The sequence below is a fragment of the Cottoperca gobio genome, chromosome 3, assembly GCF_900634415.1.
Source record: "Cottoperca gobio chromosome 3, fCotGob3.1, whole genome shotgun sequence".
Lineage (NCBI taxonomy): Eukaryota > Metazoa > Chordata > Actinopteri > Perciformes > Bovichtidae > Cottoperca > Cottoperca gobio.
Genome location: NC_041357.1, coordinates 19,266,904 through 19,287,084, shown reverse-complemented (window position 1 = coordinate 19,287,084; position 20,181 = coordinate 19,266,904). Strand labels below are relative to the sequence as shown.

General features: G+C 39.2%; 1 protein-coding gene across 2 annotated transcripts in view; it reads left to right on the top strand.

Annotated features, from left to right (window-relative positions):
- sbf2 (SET binding factor 2) overlaps window positions 1–20,181 on the top strand; it is an 85,388-nt gene that overhangs the window by 25,807 nt on the left and 39,400 nt on the right. For both annotated transcript variants that reach the window (XM_029458230.1, XM_029458225.1), the window contains exons 3-15: window positions 1,209–1,346; window positions 7,501–7,638; window positions 8,074–8,184; window positions 9,913–10,018; window positions 14,089–14,221; window positions 15,186–15,294; window positions 15,642–15,755; window positions 16,937–17,014; window positions 17,234–17,347; window positions 18,170–18,298; window positions 18,499–18,597; window positions 18,767–18,971; window positions 19,410–19,519. In XM_029458230.1, coding sequence (XP_029314090.1) covers window positions 1,209–1,346; window positions 7,501–7,638; window positions 8,074–8,184; window positions 9,913–10,018; window positions 14,089–14,221; window positions 15,186–15,294; window positions 15,642–15,755; window positions 16,937–17,014; window positions 17,234–17,347; window positions 18,170–18,298; window positions 18,499–18,597; window positions 18,767–18,971; window positions 19,410–19,519 — 1,584 coding nt within the window. The remainder of the gene's footprint in view (window positions 1–1,208; window positions 1,347–7,500; window positions 7,639–8,073; window positions 8,185–9,912; window positions 10,019–14,088; window positions 14,222–15,185; window positions 15,295–15,641; window positions 15,756–16,936; window positions 17,015–17,233; window positions 17,348–18,169; window positions 18,299–18,498; window positions 18,598–18,766; window positions 18,972–19,409; window positions 19,520–20,181) is intronic.

The window sequence follows — 20,181 nt, the reverse complement described above, 5'->3', positions numbered from 1 at the left end:
CATATCTGTAAAACTATCTTTAAAATCAATTTACTGATATGTCTATATGTCTAACAAAGAATTGTATCAGGAGCTTGTTTTTGCCATACTTTGCAGATGTTTTGTCAGGGTTTGTTATTTTGATTCGCACTGGTCCTTTGAGACTCTAACCTTGTTTGACATGCTTTTTATTATGGTAACAGTCTCTCTGCGTTTAAGTGCCCACTATTGGTTAAACATGACTGTATTGTCATGCATCAAAAATTGTTTTGTGTGCTTCTTCAATTCTCAATAAACAGTGTTTGGAAATATGACTAATAGGTATTTCCAGGAAGAACTAATACTCCAGAATAAAAGTCTGCTTTTCTCACTTGTATCCAAAGCTTATCCAATGACTTTGAGACACAACCTTTAATTCTTTTTTTGTCATTTAGATTGACTTCACTGTAATTGTATTATGTTTTGTTATTCTGTACACACGCACTGTATGTCCGTTAAAGGAGAGAGATCCCTCCTCCGTCCCTCTTCCTGAGGGTTCTTTCATATTTTCCCTGTTAAAGGGTTTTGGGGGAGTTTTTCCTCATCCAATGCAAAGGTTTAAGGAAAGAGGTACATGTGAAAAGCCCATAAAGGTAAATTATTTGATTTGTGATATTTTGGCTATATAGATAAAATTGACTTCAGTTGACTTAAAATCCAATTCTGACGGCAGGATAAACGTTAACCTTAATTTAATCCCCTGTACTAAAGTGTTGTACTCTCAGCTGGTATGTAGGTTAAATCCTTGGTATTTTTCCATCTCATTTAAGATGTTTTTCTTTTTATGATCAGACTGTTAATGAGCTCAAGCAGTGTGGCCTGGCACCTTCGCTGATGACTTTCAAGGAAAATAAATACTGCCACTTCCCGCTCTGATGAGCAGATGCAATTGCTGCACTGAAACAGGACATCCTGTCTACGCTCTCTATGGGGGTATTAGGACTAGACCAGTAACAGTAATGTGCTGATGATGCTCTTTCCATTTAAGGTTTGAATGGGATACCAGCAGAAAGTCTCAGGGGCATAATAACCACTGAGCTTTTACAAACACCAAATCTTTGACAATCACAATGAAAATATTGTCTCTAAAAAAGATTACAGCTTAAGTCATAGTAACACCTGACCAGGTTTTAGGAATTGCCCCCCTATGATATTCTCTTCTAATGATATTCTGTTTGATATCTTTTCAGTTCTGCCAGCCTGGTGGTTGGAGGCTGTCGAGGGATAGGAAAGCACCCACCTTCTTCACCGTTGTGCTGACAGATATCGAGTCGGACCGACACTACTGCTCCTGCCTCACTTTCTACGAGGCTGAGGTCAATCTGCAGGTAAAACTGCAGCACACACACACTCACACGCTCGAGGAGAGACCTGCCCTTTAACATCTCTAAGTAAATTTTGTGCAGTTGTTTTGCATTTGCTTATTCTCTATAATAGCTTGATCTTTTGCAGTGTCACAGGAAGCTGTAGGCTATCCCAGAATTCACTGAGGCAAATGTTATTATTCCATCAGAGGGCTAACACAGACCATCTCCACCCCCCCTAGCGTACAGCTGTTTTAGGACTGTTGGCGTAAACTATCTGAAAACCCACAACAACATCCTAATAACATGTAAACCATTGCCAGGACAGAGCCGGTGAGGGAACAGTGCTAACCTCTAAGCCACCATGCCAGACTCATTAATCCTGATATATTTCTCTATGTTAAGCCGCTGTGCATCACATCACTGTGTGCAGCAGGCCTCTCATCCTCCTTATGAGGCTCCTTATAAGATTATCACAATGACAATGACTCTTATGATGAGCATGAGGTTCATCTTTGTGTGATTCTCTTATGACTCTTAGAAGCCAATCGAGATTTCTCAGTTGTGCAACGTGATGGTTCTTCTTTTCTGTTTGAAATTTTAAGTTTATGGTTTTTATTGTCTTTGGCACTTTTTTTTTTACTTGTATGAATGTCAGTCGCGTGTGTGATGCCTTCCAGAATTTGAGGCATTAGTAGAAAACAAAAGGCTGCAAATAAAATAAAATAAAAGCTGTTTTAGGGATGCTGTTATAAAGGAGTGGGTGGGCATGTTCTCCCCCTCAGCGCTTTTCATTTGATTTACACATGCATACAAGATTGTGTTTGATTGCACATTAGTCGTTATGGCACAAATGTAAAAAAAAAATATTGACTACAACAGATTTGTTTGGATAGGATCATTTTTCTGCTATGAATGCTCTCGTTAACGTCTCTCCGTGCCAAAAGCCCACAAAATACCAGGCTAATTGTTTCACTGTGTTCTCCTTTGTTGGAGGCCTTAAATGACTCCTGTCGCTCTGCCCGCTGTGACTTCACATCCTTTTGCATGTGAAATTACATTCCAAATAATGATCAGATAAACATTATTTTTTTATTAAATTCTGCAGGCGGTCGTTTACGAGAAATATGTGTCAGCTTTCAAAAAGTGGAGTCACTTCTGTTAAACTTTTAGAATCAATAGTGTAGTAATTCATTCTTTCATCATTACTTTACCATCTCAGCTTCAGAATCAGACTATAATTACACAAACATTCCTCTGTTTGTACAACTGGGCACATTTTTTCATCTGAAGGCATCAGAGGAGGAAGGATTTTGGGAAAATTGTTGCATCAAAGGGAGAAAATAACCAAAAAATAGCTCAGTTATTGACGCGTATGGGGTACTTTGGATGAGCCTACTAACAGTCCTTTTAACACTGGTCTGTGTATTGGCAAGAATCTGGTGCTATGATACGTATCATGATACAGGTGTAATGTGTCAATCTATTGTGATACTGTAAGACATGTGAGGTATATGTTTGAAATCTAATTGAAGAAAAACTGTATGTATAAAACACTGCCATTTAAAAAAAAAAAAAAAAATGTCTGCCGCATTTGCATTTATCACAGTCCCTGTAACAACATAACATCACAGCACGACTTTTCAGTCTGAGCCACAATCTGCCACAAATCTGTCCACTTAAACTATTAATTCGAAATCAATAGTATATTTGAGAATTGATACAGTATCACGATATTTTCTTACACCCCTACTTGAAACCTTAATGCTCCTTGGTCTGTTTTCTATTCTCACACACTGTCAGTGGAGGGAATATAACTTGTCATTAACAACAGATTTAGACTTGATTATGGGGCCTAATGTTTTTGTAATTGAGTCTTTGTTTACTGTTATCTAGGGAATTGCAAGGTTGTTAGTGAGGGCTACAAACTTTGTTTTTCTCACACACACACAAACAAATTGTTCAAGCTATTTATGAAAGAAATGGGCCCCTATATGAAATATGAAATATATATATATATGAAATATTAAATATATATATATTAAATATACTTTGGTTCATGTAGAAACGTTTTTTTCATTTTGTGAGTGTAAACAGTTATGTCTTTGCTTTCACAATCTAATTTTCTCACTTCACTACTACTACTTGTTAACGTTGCACTGATTAAAAGAAGAGGGCCATAAACTACAGTATGCTGTCTGTCAGTAAGGCACACCCTGCCAGAAGCAGGAAGTTGTGCAAAATGTTTTTTACTTGTCATTTGCTGCCATTTATGTTAGTGAAGCATTGATAGACATATCTGCTTCCGCTGTTCAGAAAGGAAGTATATAACTGGTATATAAAGTGATAAGTTGCCCTTGTCTGAAGCTGTCAGTGGGGTTGAATACATACTTGTGTATGAAACATTTTAGCACTTTGCGTCTTACAGTAATTAAGATATTTGTGTTTGCCAAAAACACACTTGACCAAGACACGTGGCAGCTTTGTGTAAGTTTAATACTGTATTATGAAGACTTTTGAATTTGATAGACTACATTTGTTTTATCAGCCCTGTTTTAATTATTAGATTAGGCTATATTTGGCCTCTTCCAGACATCATGTTTCTGCAAAATAAACACACCTTCCTGGATTCAGTGTATGGCACTGAGGAGGCCAGACAGGCTGCGGAGGAATGTGTTTTGTCTAATAATTGAATCAAATCCTTAGAATAATGATGAAATGTGAACCCATCTCAATGGGATATTTTGATCCTGGATTCATTGGTCCCTGTTTTCACTGCCTGGAGAAATATACCAGATTGTGATAAGGGCTTTAGTTAGGAATGAGCACGGAGAGGTTGGAGTATCAGTGCTCTGATGGGGCTTGTGGATAGAGACAATTAGAACCAGAATGAGGCTGTACAACAAGATTGTTGGGATTTTGGAGAGACGTAGATAACATGTTTGATCACATAGTAAAAAATACTTTACAGTGTTCCTTTGATTTGACTTTTAGTAAAATGTGCACTGATAATACTGGACTTTTGTCTCTTTTTAACAGAACAGTTATGCCTTCCTGCGGTCATTCTTTGTTTCTGGTAATTTTAATATCCACAATGACAACATACATATGATTTTGTCTCTTTGTAAGCGAAATCTTTTATTAACCTTATCGTCATTTTAGAAAGTCTGTTGTGTTTATTTAATGGCTCCAGTGGGATGAGCAGCGGTCCTGAATAGGGGCAGATAAGGAAAGGAGATAATTTATAGTCCAAACTTTCATAATTGTGTGTTTCCTCTATGGACACAAAGTAGGATTGTTTTGGGGTTGATGCTATGACTTTGTCTGCAAGAGTTTTTATCCTTGCTATTTTGGCTTTGTAGGAGAAATAGTACATTCCGTTACTACTTCTTTTTAAACTTATTTCATGACTCACCCGTCAAATGAACATGGACAATGAAGTGTTAGAAGTTGGGTGACCATCCATAAACTTGTACACAAGTTGGTTCATCAAAATAAACCTCAGCATACATTACTCAGTATTATACATTACCAGTGAAAACTACCATGTTGGGGAACATCATTTATTTCTCCCTGGAGAATATGCATGTAACATCAAATCTAATTTATTTATATAGCCCAATATCACAAATTATACATTTCTCTCAGAGGTCTTTACAGACTGTACAGAATACGAGACCCCTCTTCCCTTAGACCAGGGGTGGGGAATCTCCAGGTAATTCGTAAAACGTCCGCAAAAATAATCCACTAGCAAAAAAAACTAGACAGCAATATTTTAAACTGCCGACTGGAGCGGAACGTGTCATCACGTGGTCACGTCATGTCAAAAAACTCATTTTCAAATTTCAGATTCATTGAAAGTCTTAAGCCTGCTCTTAAATGTGGAGGGGAGTATCTGCCTCCCGAACTCAAACTGGGAGCTGGTTCCACAGTAGAGGATCTTGATAACTGAAGGTTCTGTCTCTTATTGTACTGTTTGAGACTCTAGGAACCACAAGTAACCCTGCATTCTTGGAGCGCAATGCTGTAGTTGAGTTATAAGGTACTATGAAAGCTTTAAGATAATTGGGAGCCTGACCATTTATGGCTTTGTAGGTCATGAGAAGGATTTTAAATTCTACTCTGAATTTAACCGGGAGCCAGTGCAGAGCAGCTAATACAGGAGTAATATGATCTTGTGTCCAAGTTCCTGTCAATACACATGCCGCAGCCTTTTGGATTGGACTGAAGAGTCTTAAGGGATTTTTTGGGACAACCTGATAACCTGATATTTGTTTTATGTGGGAGTTAAAGGACATATCCTGATCAAAGATAACGCCGAGATTCCTTACGGTGGTGCTGGAGGCCAAGTTAATGCCATCAAGAGTTACTATGTCATTGGAAAATGCGTTTTAGAGGTGTTTGGGGCCAAGTACAATAACTTCAGTATTGTCTGTGTTTAACATCCAACAGTTGCAGGACATCCAAGTTTTTATGTCCTTAAGGCATGCTTGAAGTTTAGTTTATTTATTGGTTTTGTCAGACTTGATTGATGGATATAATTGGGTATCATCTGCATAACAATTAAAGTTTATGGAGTAGTTCCTTATAATATTGCCTAAAGGAAGCATATATAAGGTGAATAGAATAGGTAAAAGTACAGAACCTTTCAGGACTCCATGACTGCCTTGCAGGGAGGATTCATTGTTAAAATCTACAAACTGAGATCGCTCAGATAAATAGGATTTAAACCAGCTTAGTGCGGTTCCTTTTATGCTAATGAAATGTTCCAGTCTCTGTAGTAAAATGTCATGGTCAACTTTGTCGAATGCAGAACTGAGGTCTAACGAGACAAGAACAAAGACAAGTCCTTTGTGTGATGCCATTAGAAGGTCACTGGTAACTTTCACCAGTGGCGTCTCTGTGCTATGATGAACTCTAAAGATTGAAAAACCTCAAATAAACTATTATTATGTTTTAAAAAATCACATAACTGTTTTGCGACTGCTTTCTCAAGGATCTTAGAGATACAGTTAGTTGGCTAAATTCTCTGGATCAAGACTAAGTTTTATTACAGCTACTTTAAAGGATTGTTTGACAGCCAGATAATAGAGACCGGTTGATCATATTTATCAACAGAATGTTAATTAGGGGTAAAACTTATTTAAGCAGCGTAGTTGGAATCGGGTGTTAGAGACAGGTTGATGGCATAGACGAAGAAATTGTTGAAGTAAGTTGGTTAAGGTCGAGGAGAAAAGCAGTCTATTTCAGATGTTACCGCTGTTTTTAAGATACGTGGGTACCAGTTGAGGGCAGGAAGTGATTCATTTGTTTCTCTTTTCTCGACTTTTGTTTTACTTTGTGGGTTAACTCATGGAGCTTGCTTTCTCTGTTTTGTTATCTTCTTATTTAGAGGAGTGACAGTGTCATTCGCAGTGAGCCTGCAGCACTATCAACAAGATGATTCATTTTGGAGTGACTAAAGTTAGCATAGGATTCCTCCGTTACATTGATATTGAGACATGGTATTAAATGAAGTGCCGATGGAATCACTTCCTTAAATTTAGCTACAGCACTATCAGATAGACATCTAGTGTTTAGTCCAGTAACATGACTTTAAAAGTTATTAAAAGAGGATTATGTGGAAAGACTAATAAATATTCCATTTCAATACCATATGCCTGAACAAGGTCCAGGGTGTGGTTTAAACAGTGAGATGGTTCATGTACATTCTGACTGAACCCAATTGAATCTAATAATGAGAAAAACCCAGTATTAAGGCTGTCATTACCGACGTCCACATGAATATTAAAATCACCTACAATAATTACTTCTGTTTTAAGGACTAAACTCAATAAGAATTCTGAGAATTCAGAATACGGACCAAATCAAATAGGCTGTATTGCTTTTCCATGTTGGGTTTGAAAGAGTAAAAACAAGGCTTTCAAAAGAGTTATAGTTTAGTTTATGTTTAGAATTGATTAATAGGCTTGAGTCGAATATATGCAATATATAGTACATGCCAGATTTGTGCTGGACAATGTGATGTGTTTGAGGCACATGATGTATTCACAGGCTCAACTAGGAGCTCAGCGGTGCTGGCATGCTCTACAGTACATTTAATGGTCTGTAGTCCATGGCACTGTGTTGAACTCTTCAACTGAAATAGCTTCTTTTCTTTCTTTTTTTTATGTTTCAGGGATCAAAGAGTATTGAGGCTGATGGAGATGACGACGATGAAGAGGCAGAGGAGGATGGCCTGATCCAGCCAGCTCAAGTGTTTGCACCAAAAAGTCTCATTCTCGTGTCCAGGCTGGATTATCCCGAAATATTCCGGGTAATAAGACACCATATGATTTAAATCTTGATTAAAAAATATTTTTCTGTGTTGTTCAAAAGGAATACTTAGAATTTTTGTCAAATCAAGGCTTTCATCTTTCAGCTCTGAGATGACGCTTATCTGCTTTGTACTGTCTGTAAAATTGGCCAGAGTTTGCTTAAGTGTAAGCACGCAATTCAGTAAATTCAAGTAAATGAGACATAAGCACCTCTGATCCTTTCATCACAGACTGAGTTGATCACAGGTTTTGCAGACTCGCGGTCGGACTTGTGCTATTCATGTTAATATGTTCTTCTGTTCCTAAATGTTTGTCGGTGCTATTAGAATAAACTGCTATCACCACAATGTTTAACCATGAGCTGTAACATTGATGACTATATAGAGTATAGTATGTATGTGCCCATGTGTAATGTCTTTGTTTTGTCCTTCCAGGGGTGCTTGGGTCTGATCTACACAGTTCATATTGATAGCCTGAGTTTCCCTTTAGAGGGTCTGGTGGCCAACCTCTTTACATTCCAGGTTCCTGTTGCTGGTGGATCCCAGGTAAGTCTTCACTGAGGCGAAGCATGTCAAAGCACCACAGTCTGTAAGAAGTCTCAATGCCGCTGGCCTGTTCCTCACGGGGGGCCACAGATCCAGGCCAGACGACCAGAACATTTTATTTTCAGTCATGTTCGACTGTGAGGCAGCGATTGTATGTGGAGGTGGTGGCTGAGGCTTAATGCTGCAGCTACTAAAATTATTTATGTTTGCTGCGTGCAGCTAATCAAGAATGTTGTGATGGTGCCAGAGATTGTTGTCAAGCCACAGGCGGTCATTTTTGTCAGATACATTTTGGTCATTTTTCCCAACACCTTACGTGGAGCAAAATGCCTCAGCCTAGAGTAGGACAGCAGACAGCAGAGCTCTTGAATTGTGTTTTATAACAGTTTAGAGGAATACATATTTACAATTCATTACTTAGGTTTCAAAAAAGCAAGTGTCAGAAGGTGATGCTATAAATACAGTGATTACTTACTTAAACCTTTTTGAAAAACAACCTGTATCCAAAATGTGTTTCAATCATATTGGAGTATTAGAATATGTTTACAACTGCCAGTCCTCATCACACAGCTATAAATCAGACTTTGTTTAAACGATGGCTAATGTGCTGAGGGAAGAATTTTGGCATGTTCCCCAGCAAGACGCCACTTTCATCCCAAGTCCTTGAATCTGCTTTCAGGCAGAACTTCAGCAGTGGAACGCACTCATTTGTCAGCACTGCACCTAGTTAAACATCGGGGTATTTCAAGAACTGTAGGAATATAAACTATGAGATACCTTTTATGTTTCACTTGACTGAAGAACTTCACTTTTACTTGTTTCTAAGACCCAATTTCCACTTCCCAGTACTACGGATCGCAATAGAAAACACTCCCAATAAGTGTGACCAATCACACATGGTGACTTGAAAAAGCTACCATGGTAGAGAAGTGAAAAATAGAGCCTGATTTAAAGAAAATAGGATCATGTAAAAATAATTATTAAAAAAAACAGACTCACACAATGCTAATTTTTACTTTATTTATCCTTTATGGGACATTATGATTCATGATGACCTTATTTAAGATGGTTTGTTTGTCAAACAGATGTCTCTTATGTGTGATGCAATGAGTTGCTTGTTTCTTGACGCATTCAGATAAAAGGATTCCATTTTAAGAGTTCTAAGCATATTTTGATGATTATCAGGATAGTATAGTGAATCGCAATTATTATGGCCAGGATAATTGTGCCATGCCAAATTTTCATATCGTCCCATGCCATCCCATGTGAAGCATGGGTAGGCATGATTCGGTTTGCTGATCATGTGATCACAAACCATTCCAAAGACTTTGATATCCAAAGCACAGCTGTTGCATCTCCAATTGGACTCGATTAATCAGCATATTTCAGCAGCAGATACATACTTTGTTTTTATGCAAGAATCTTTTGAAAGGATTCTGTGACATTGCTGCAGCTGTGAAATACACCAGTTATATTTTGGTGAACATTTAATTGAGGTGTTCTTTGCTCAATGACAAGCAAACTCATTCAAATGGCTAATTCAGTCCTGCAGCTGCAGTGTGTAGCACTGAATAGTATGTTGATCTTCTTTATGTGATACAGCCACAGTACACTCCGCCATGAATCTTAATGGATTCAGCGGTACTGCTCGGCCTTTTAGACGTGAACCGCCGTAGACATTTTCCATGATGTTTTCTGACCTTTACTGCTTTCGTTTTTTCTTCACAGAAGCTGTTTAGCCTGGGAGCAGGAGACCGGCAGCTCATCCAGACGCCTCTGAACAACACGTTGCCTGTCACAAGCAAAAGTGTTGCTCTCCTCTTCCAGCAACTGGGTGGGTCCAGGCACTTTGATAACTACTAACTAGTAATCATGAGACAGGAAGACTTATTGACGCAGACCATGACTTGTTAGTGACTTTTGTAACTGTAGCTCTGCCCCTGCTGCGGGTTGTCACGTCTACATAAAGTCCCATTTATGTGTTGCTTGTTGTTGTTATAATCTATCGCTCAAAGAACATTCGTCTTAATCATATAGTGGCATCATCGTCTTAGTTGATTTAATTAAGCAGCTTAATGTGTGTGACATATTTCACATTCATTCAGTCTTGATCTTTTCAGATTTTTACATGCTCCGTTCTACTTTGCTAATCACATGGTGGTAAACTCTAGCACTCTAGGACTTTTACAATCAGGAGACTTTTGCAATGAGCCATTAAGAACCTGGATTAATGCTACACTAAATGTGTCTGAGGCGAGATTACGTGGTTTTTGCTTTGTCCCATTAGTGTTTCTGTAATTTTGTCTGGGCTAGAACAAGCACATGATGAAGATTTGATTCGGTTTGCTGGTTTCACGTTGCTGTGTTTGCTCAATATGTTTATGGTTAAGACTGTAAACGATTTGCACAGGCATAGATGCTTTGTCAAAGATATCACATGCCTGATTGATCATGACTCATGGTGTTTTGAGAGCGTACCTATCAGTTTCCTCAGACTTTAAGAATGACGGTTTGGCTTAAATCATGGACTGAGCTATTGTGTACTGTATTTTTAGATGTTCAGGTCATTTTAGAAGAATTGGGTTCAGTTCATTCTTTTGCAATTCTAGGCGTACATCTGTTACAACTGAGAGAATTAAATATAATTCACCTGAAATTTGATTTGTAATGGAAAGTTGGCCCTCTTTAATCCTCATTTGATTAGAAGAATGTGATTCAAAACAGAGTGGATTTTATTTCCCGAGTGTATTAACACCATCGTCTGTTTGTTTGGACAAAGTGGTCAACATGCACATGGGGGGTACTCGCACGATACACATGTGATCAGGGTTATGTGCAAGTCATGCATGTGTTGCCAATCTGGATACACAAAACTAAATATGGCATAAATAAAGCAATCTCGACACAAAACCCAACCGTGGCTCGTTATGAGCCTGTTTCCATTAATCAGTTCACAACATTATGCAGCACTGTTTCAAGGATCACAATAACATTCTTCAACACAAGGCTGCTCAACAAAATGTAGTTGTAGCCGAGTACATTAATGCTGCACAAGAAAAAAATGACAACTAAACAAAAATGGCTGGAATTTTCAATCATCAGGGAAACATTGTCCGTCAACTTTGACGATTTAGCACCAAACATCTTTGATGTAAACACATAGTGCGGCTCCTCGTCTCACAAGAGTCCTGCGCTCTGTCCTGCGGTCCACCCGTGAAATGTAATGGCTTGATCCGGGATGCCACCATGGAGCCGGTTCTCTGTAAAGATGTGGTCACAACAGTCTCCCATCTCCTGTTGCTGGGTTAGCCTGAGTCTTATTTCCCTGCGACCGAACATCTGCCAGGATTTGACAGAGGTTGATAGTGGAATAGCCTTAGGTCCTAGCTGCGTTAGCTTAGCTTCCATCTCAGCTCTCCTTGATCAACTCTCAAGGTCCACTGCACTTGATCAGATTCCTGCGCTTCCTCCAGTGACGTTGATGAGTATCTCTGTCATAAGCCATACATACTACAGTAAAAAAGACGAAAAGACATCAATTCAATATGTTGCAAAGTTTATAGGTGCTAACAGCCGCAGAATCTACAATCGCCACTGTCGCCATAGCTTCGCCTGTTTGTCCTCGAAGCGACTACAGGGCCACAACTAATGTGTTGAAAATGTGACATTATTGTTAAAATAACGCAGTGTAAAAAAAGCTACAACATAATCCACAATTTATTGTTTTCACACATGGATTAAACAAACAAGATATAACCTCTTAATTATGGTAGGCAGAATTCTTTATATATATATATATATATATATATATATATATATATATATATATATATATATATATATATATATTTTTTTTTTTTTTTACCATTGTACCGACATTCTTGTTTCTAAGATAAACTATGCTCATCGTCTCCTGGCTGTAAGCCTCATTAAGTGTACAAACATGACAGTGGTATCATTCTTTTTTTTTTTATCTAACTCCTAGCAAACGAATATCCATACATACTGCAGAGGGTTAATGTAGCACCATAGACCTTGAATAGCTGAGTCGATCTTCTGATCATACCAGGAAAAAGTGTGCCGTTATCTGTCTGTTGTCAGTCCTCCTCCTGTTCTGGCAACACGTAGCAGATTTTTGTAATGTGCTTTGTCCTAATCCCACTTTAATTAACTATTCCGACATTTGTTTTGGACTGTGTATCAGGACAACAGTATGCAGTAATCTTTGATTGAGAGTCAAGCCATCATGACACACTTAGTGAAAGTGACTGACTGGCAGTTAATAATTTCATAAATCAGCATAAAAAGCAGTTACATGTAAGCGGAGAGAACAAGTGTATCATTTCCACTTAATAGGTCATCCACATGTCCAAATAAGGATAGGCTAGTTGCTGTGCAGGTCGGCAGATCATTCTGTGTGCAGGTCACCCGATTCAGCAGACAGGAATGTGTGTTAAACATGTCACACTGCACAGGAAGTACACCCCCCCCCCGAGATAAAACCGGCCGTCAACAGCCCTGTTGTTTGTTGTTTGTCGCCTTTGTCTCTTCTGTTGTCCGGGGATGTTGCTGTCACTTTTTATTTAGGGCTCGGAAGTGCGTTGCTGTTTCCATAAGATAAGTAAACACCTGAATCTGAGGTGTGATCATGAAACGGTTTCCTCATTTGTGAAATGAGCGAGGGCGTACCATTTTACAGAGCATTTTATAGAATCTGGACTTACCATGTCTATAAAAGATGAAAGAACTCATTTAGCCCGTTTACCTTAAAACAAGATACATTTTTTGAGGCTCGTGTTCAGTTTCCTGTTTATCACGGTGTTCTTCACATCCAGACCCAGCGCCCCCAGTGGCACGGATATGTCTGCCAGTGTTCCTCTCGCTTTATCACTCCAATGCGTGATGAATTGGTCAGTTGTTTGATGGGAAACAATAACAGGAACTGTAAACTTAGAATTCTTCCTGATTGTCATATCGGTATTTTAAATAATATATTTATACCGTATGAGAGTTTGTCATTTCCTTTGTTTTCAGAGATGAGTTTTCCTTTAGGTTTATATTCAGTGTTTAACATAAACTGACCCCTTTGGCAGTGGAAATGTTTTGTTTTTGTCATCATGAGCCAGAAGGCTTTAAAGCAGAAATCTGAACAATGTTGCAGGAGCAAAAGTCATTTTGTAGGGATTTCACTTAAATACATAAACTGTTCAGTATTCCTGCCTACATGTATTTGCCCCGAGCCGTGGAGAACAGAAAGGCAGTGCAGATCTCACCTTTCAGAAACAGACACACTACAGAGGAGTAATTTACTTAGGCAGTTTATTCAATACTTCTGTGAGGCTGCAGTAGCCTGTGCAGACAAAGTGACGCTCACTTCTGAAATAAAGGGAAAGTTGCTAGCGTAGTTTCAGGCTCCTTCCTCTGCAAAGAGCCGACACAGCTCAGACATGTTGGCGCTGTAGAGTCAGCAGTCACACACATTTCACTTCAGTTTGACACAAAATCAGATTTGAATCAACTCCACAGGTCAGTCATGCAGCACCTTCCCCAGCACTGACAGACCTACTTTCAAACTGAGATTAGTTCACAAACAATGCACATCTAATCCATAAGTAGCACTAAAACCTTCTATATTAAGATTGGTATAGTTGGTCTGCATAGCACTGCCAAAACTACAACAACATTTCCGCAGAATATTGTATGTTTTGAGTTGCAGTAATCTGTCTTGAAGCAGTTATGGATACAAACAGAACTCCCAAATGAATATTGTGTGATCTAATTTGTGTCCGAAGTTTGAAATCCATCACAAATAGCCACGAATGTTCGATGAATGATCTGGAACGATGTCACATTCCAACAAATACGTCATTAGTTTCATTCTCTGTTGTTTCTTTTTCGTTTCAGGAATCCAAAATGTTCTCAGCCTGTTTTGTGCGGTTCTGACAGAACACAAGGTTTTGTTCCACTCCACCAGTTACCAGAGGCTCGGAGAGGCGAGTCGCGCCCTGGAAGCCCTCATGTTTCCGCTTAAGTACAGGTAAGCCTGTGTTAGACCCCAAGACAGATATTCATGTGACTTTCCACTAATAACTCTGCTGGTGTCATGACTTCCACGGCTTGTTATTCAACTAATGATTCACTTTGTTCATCGTTGTATTCAGTTCTAGAAACCGATTTCTACTAGATAAGATTTACCCTCACAAAATGTGACCTTGTTGTTGTATAGCGAGTAACCTCAAAGGATTTTTCCACTCACTTTTCAAAATTCACGTCAACAAGTGCAGTTTACTTGTGCAGTGATTAACTTCTTTCCCTTTTTAGAAAGAAATGCATACATTACTCTCTATCTTACCAAACTGATTTTAGAGGGAGTTTTAGGAGAAGTCATTTTTTCCCCCTGTTTCACATTTTTATAAACCGTTAACATGGCGACATTAGTTCTTTGTCCAATAATTAATCCGGTGAGACTTAACAAACGCAACAAAACTGGAGAATAAACCGTGGAAGACAAAATGTAACATACAGACATTGAGACAATAGCAGACATTTTGACATGTCAATGTGTCACAGACATTATTTTGTCATATTGGGACATACTGTAGGTTACATTTGTGGTTTTTTTCTTGTTGTAAAAGGTTGGTTTTTATAAGTAGCACAGATTTATGAGATTATCTGCCCTCCCATCATTCTTTTTATTCATATTCTGTAAATAACTTTATCCATGTTGCGCAGCCCTAGTTTCTGGTAGATGATGACGATGTAAAATTTCCAAAGCTTGTAAATTATATCATTGCAAAATGTATGAGCATCATGTGATTGCCATGTGCAGTTTTTATCTTTACTGCTTTCTTATCTTTTAACGTAGGTTTCGTCATTTGAGTTTCACTTTCGTAATAACTTACAATCAAGGGAAATATATTTTAGGCCCACTCATTTCTCAATTCATCTGTCTTCCTTATTGTACGTACAGTACTTATGTATATTCACTGTTGTGTGTTCAGTTACCCATACATCCCTATTCTGCCTTCGCGGCTGCTGGAGGTGTTGAGCTCGCCAACTCCCTTCATCATCGGAGTGCACTCCATGTTTCAGACTGAAATCCAGGATCTGGTGAGTGCAGATGTGTGACAAGCGTCCAGCAATCCCTCTCACTTGCATGCAGAACTTGTAGATCATAAAGTGTTGGATGCTATCAAACCCCTGTGAATCATATTGTTTTTATATCCTAAATGTGAGGCGGCGTTGTGATACTTCAGGACTTTTCTACTGACTTGGACCGTTTTAATATAAAAAGCCCTCCTGTTTCAGCTAAGATTAAGTAATTTGCCCTTCAACAAGATGTTTATTTAACTGGTTTCGGCTGAACCACGTCAGGCATACGTGTCATTCCTTACAGTACTCCCTCCAGCTGCAATCAAACCACCTGACCTGTCTGTGTTTGATGTGTGTGTAACCAGTTGGATGTTATTATTGCTGACCTGGATGGAGGAACAATAAAGATTCCTGAGTGCATCCACTTGTCCCCGCTCCCTGAACCTCTGTTACACCAAACACAGACTTCCCTGTCCCTGGTAAGCAAAAACATACACGCACACGCACACACACACACACACACACACACACACACACACACACACACACACACACACACACACACACACACACACACACACATACACATACAGGTGCAGCCATATTGTATAAATAATCATACTATGATGACATTTGAAGGGAGCTAGCAAAAATGAATTAATTCATGAAATCATTCTTTTAAGTACAAACATCACAGTTTCTTTTGTTTAGCATCTGTATACATGTCTGTCGGCACACACACACAAACACTTTGATACACACAAAGTCATTTTTGGATTCTTATACTCGGTGTCTGCTATATTTATATTATTATATATTTTGCTTTCCTTTCTTACAGAAGCGTAATGCGCTCACTTGTGAAAAAAACTTTTGCTCTGCTTTTCTGAATTAATAAGATTATTATCTCAACATTTTTCATGGGGGGGAAAAATCTGCTCTTGTTTTTCTGAAACGAGATACTTTAAAATTCCTCATTTACTTGAGAGCTCAATTTCATGGAAGCAAACGTCCCGACTGTTTAGTTTTGCCTGATTTTCAGCAAATCCCTGATTGTCTCCTGAGTCTCCACGTATCCAGCTGGAATTCATATCAGATGCATCATTTTATATCCATGTAGCATGCCATATCTGTTTAACTGATCCTGGAGAAACACTGTCCAGCAGATCAGAATGGACTTTACATGTGAACAACTGCAAAGTCCCGAGGTACCTGCGCAAAGTCGAAAAACTAACAACAACACCATTATATTACCTAAAGATACGTGTAGGCCTATCTCCCAATGTAAAGCAAAATAAAACTATTAAAATAAACCGGCGGGACATGAAGCTCCAAAGTACATGAGAGCTTCTTTTGCAATTTTGAGCTACAGTATCTCATCAATTCAGAAAAAAACAGATGCACATTTATTTTCAATTTAAAAACAGAATTATATGATAATAATCTTGTTATTTCAGAAAAACAAGGCAAATATTTTTTCCCCTTTTTGAATGCGTTATGCTTCTGTACTTTCTTAATTATTAAATCACGTATGCTGTATTATCTGGTTTCTCATCATGGACGAGGAATGTTCATGTTGTTGCAATTCTAAGTTTCTCTACATAAAAGCAGGTGTTAAATTAAGACGAGTAAATGATCTGAAGAAACATTTTTTTCTTCGTAGGTTTTGCACCCTGATCTGGAGATAGCAGACAATGCGTTCCCTCCGCCCCGCACTGCGCCCTCCAACCTCAAGTTGTTGGTAAGTCAGCATCACTATCACATGCCTCCTCATGTGGGAGGAGGACATGACTGCCTTCATCAAAAAAAGTCTCACCTAAAAGTGTGTGTGTGTGTGTGTGTGTGTGTGTGTGTGTGTGTGTGTGTGTGTGTGTGTGTGTGTGTGTGTGTGTGTGTGTGTGTGTGTGTGTGTGTGTGTGTGTGTGTGTGTGTGTGTGTGTGTGTGTGTGTGTTGTTCCAGGACAAGGAGGTGAGGGCCGTCTTTCTCAGGCTGTTTGCACAACTCTTCCAGGGTTACCGGTCCTGCCTGCAGCTCATCCGCATTCATTCTGAACCTGTTATTCACTTTCACAAGGTAAAATAACGACATAATAGAACTCCCAGTGGTGAAATTAACATTTCCCAAAACCTTTTATTTTCCAATATGTGACCTTTTAGATTAAACTCCTTAAGCCATTTCTCCGCAACAGACACATTGTTCGATTTTATCTGCCAAGAATGTTTTTTGCTGCAGTCCAGCAGTGAGGGTGGAACAGCGTGGAAAGACCTGTCAGGAGTGTATAAAGTGTGTGTGGGTATGCATGTTGTTTTAAATGTGTTGTTGAGGCTCCATGACTCTTCCTTGATCCTATCCTTTTGTTTATGCAAGCTTCAGATACAGTCTTATAACCTTGGGCAAGGCCCGGCAACGAGCCATATGAAACGTATTAGGTTTACATTTTTGTTTTGTACCAGGGTTTTTGTTTGTTCTTGTCTGTGGTGTCTCCGTGGTAACCTCTCAGCACATCATCCTCAAAGTACCCCACATGGATCACATTATAAACAAACACTCAGCTTATTCGCCTGGAATCGCTGAGTGGGGGAAGGCTTGAGAGAACTGTGTTTTATCTCCTCTACCACCAAGAACAAATAATTATCTGTAAAGTAAATTAAGTTAATTAATGCAGTCATTTCTAACTAGGTTTATTTCCCTTTAGTGTACATGCTAAAGAACTTATCCATGATTTCAACTATAAAAGATGCCGGTGTCAGGCCCCCTTGTCGGGATCCTTTTGAACTCATTCTAACAATTACTATGATCACTAGGCTTGTTTTTCAGTCTGAAGCATATCCTTATGAACAAGTTACATTGCTCCCATCTGTGTGGGGTTGTAACTCTATTTCTGACATTATCCAGACTGCCTTCCTGGGCCAGCGAGGCCTCATTGAGAATGATTTTCTGACCAAGGTTTTGGATGGCATGGCCTTCGCTGGCTTTGTCTCAGAGAGAGGTCCGCCTTACCGAGCCTGCGATCTCTTTGATGAGGTACCGTACCATGATGCTCCATTTAACTTTATTAACCTTCACTTTTTATATGCAAGTGGAGATGTTCACGCACAAACATTATTTTACACTAAAGGGACTATGAAATGTTTTTAATGTGGAATTCTATCAGTGATGATAGTGACCTAGTTATGCTGCATGAACACTGTGATGTTATTCTTATTTTATTGTGTGTTGTGTAGCTGGTGGCCTTAGACACTGACAGCTTTAAGGAAGAAGAGGTCACCCCTGCCAAGCTGCAGAAGCACATCAGGTCGTTCTCTGAGCAGCTATACAGAAATGTAAGACTTCATGCAAATAACTACATCTCCTCTGTTGTATTGGTGTCGTACCATGCACTGTAAGGCAGATGTCCTCATTGTAGCATGCTCTGCACGCGTTTTACTGTATCCAGTGTATATACAGCTGTGTATCCTATTAATGTATGCGTTTCCCTGGTGGGTATACTAGGAAAACCCAAACCCCCACATGGCATTCCAGAAAGTGCCTCGGCCGTCGGAGGGATCCCACCTGCGGGTGCACCAGGTACCCTTCCCACTGCTGGATGACGAAAAGGTGGAGACGATGGTGCAGGAGGGTGTGGTGAAACACAGCAGCGCACCTCCTTCAACACGATCTGAGAAGAAGTGTGTTGTACCTGCCGGACCACCCGTCGGTATGGCCAACTTTGAACTGCTGTGATGTACATTGCGTACTGTTGCGATGAGGCTTTACATACCTGCAGTGTTTTGTTTACGTTAAGTCGCACTCGCAGTGGGGAAAAGAAATATGCGAAAATGCGGTGATGTTGGCAGCAGCCTGCAGTACATCTCCGGTATTTAAAAGATTAATGTTTATTAATTATTTTTATTGTTGTTTTTATTATATCTTGTTTGCGTCTTGTAATAGTTCGCCATCCCCGTTATGTTAATTACTGTTTATTAATTCTGTGTTCTCTATATCATTGTGAAGTTTTAATATTATTGGTGGAGGCTTCAAATAGGCCCGGTGGGTTCTCTACCTCTTCCTGCACTGTATATTATTTGTTATTTGTTTGTATATTTTTTAATTGTGCAAATACACAACCTCTCCTATTGTTCTTTCTGTGTTCCAGTGTCCATTATGGGTAAGACTGGCTCCGTGTTTAACAGCGCTCGCAGGCTGGAGGTGGTGCGGAGCTGCATCTCCTTCATCTTTGACAACAAGACTCTGGAGACTGAAAAGGTGATGCACAATGTCTTTCATCAGGTTGAGCTCATCAACCTTTAAACAAGCTCATTAACTCAGAGGCATGGACCGTTATGGAGCTGTAGATCTCTCCTCACCTTCATTATCCTCATATCTCCCTGCGGCCACACACAGAAATAGATGAGGGCCTGTAATCATACACTCTGAATCCATTTGGCTATCTTTCTAACTTTGCTAAGTTATTGTTTTAAAATCGAGGTTAATCACTTCCTGTCACTTGTTTATTGCCTCTTTAAGCATCTGCACTGCTCAAAGATGTCCTTCGTTGTGGCCCCATGTACATTACACGCACATTATGCATCCAATGTGTTTAAAATGGGATTGTTGCCAGTTACTTTATGTATCCCTTTGGCTTCATATAGGAGTTATATAATCCAAACTTACATCTCTGTGCAAATGTAAGAATGCATAGCATGTATCCTCTGAAACCCCCCCATGAGCCTGTAAATCCTTCGCTGCCAAATGGTCATTAACCATACCGCGGGTCGAAGTAGCTGGATGTACTGTGTTAGTACATAGTGTTACTGTAAGCAGTGAAGGGATAACACAATCAAATTACTCCTCTTCAATCAATATTCCTTAAAACAAGGGCCTGCTCTCTAAAAGAAAATGTAGAACTCTCACAAGTTCTCATTGTC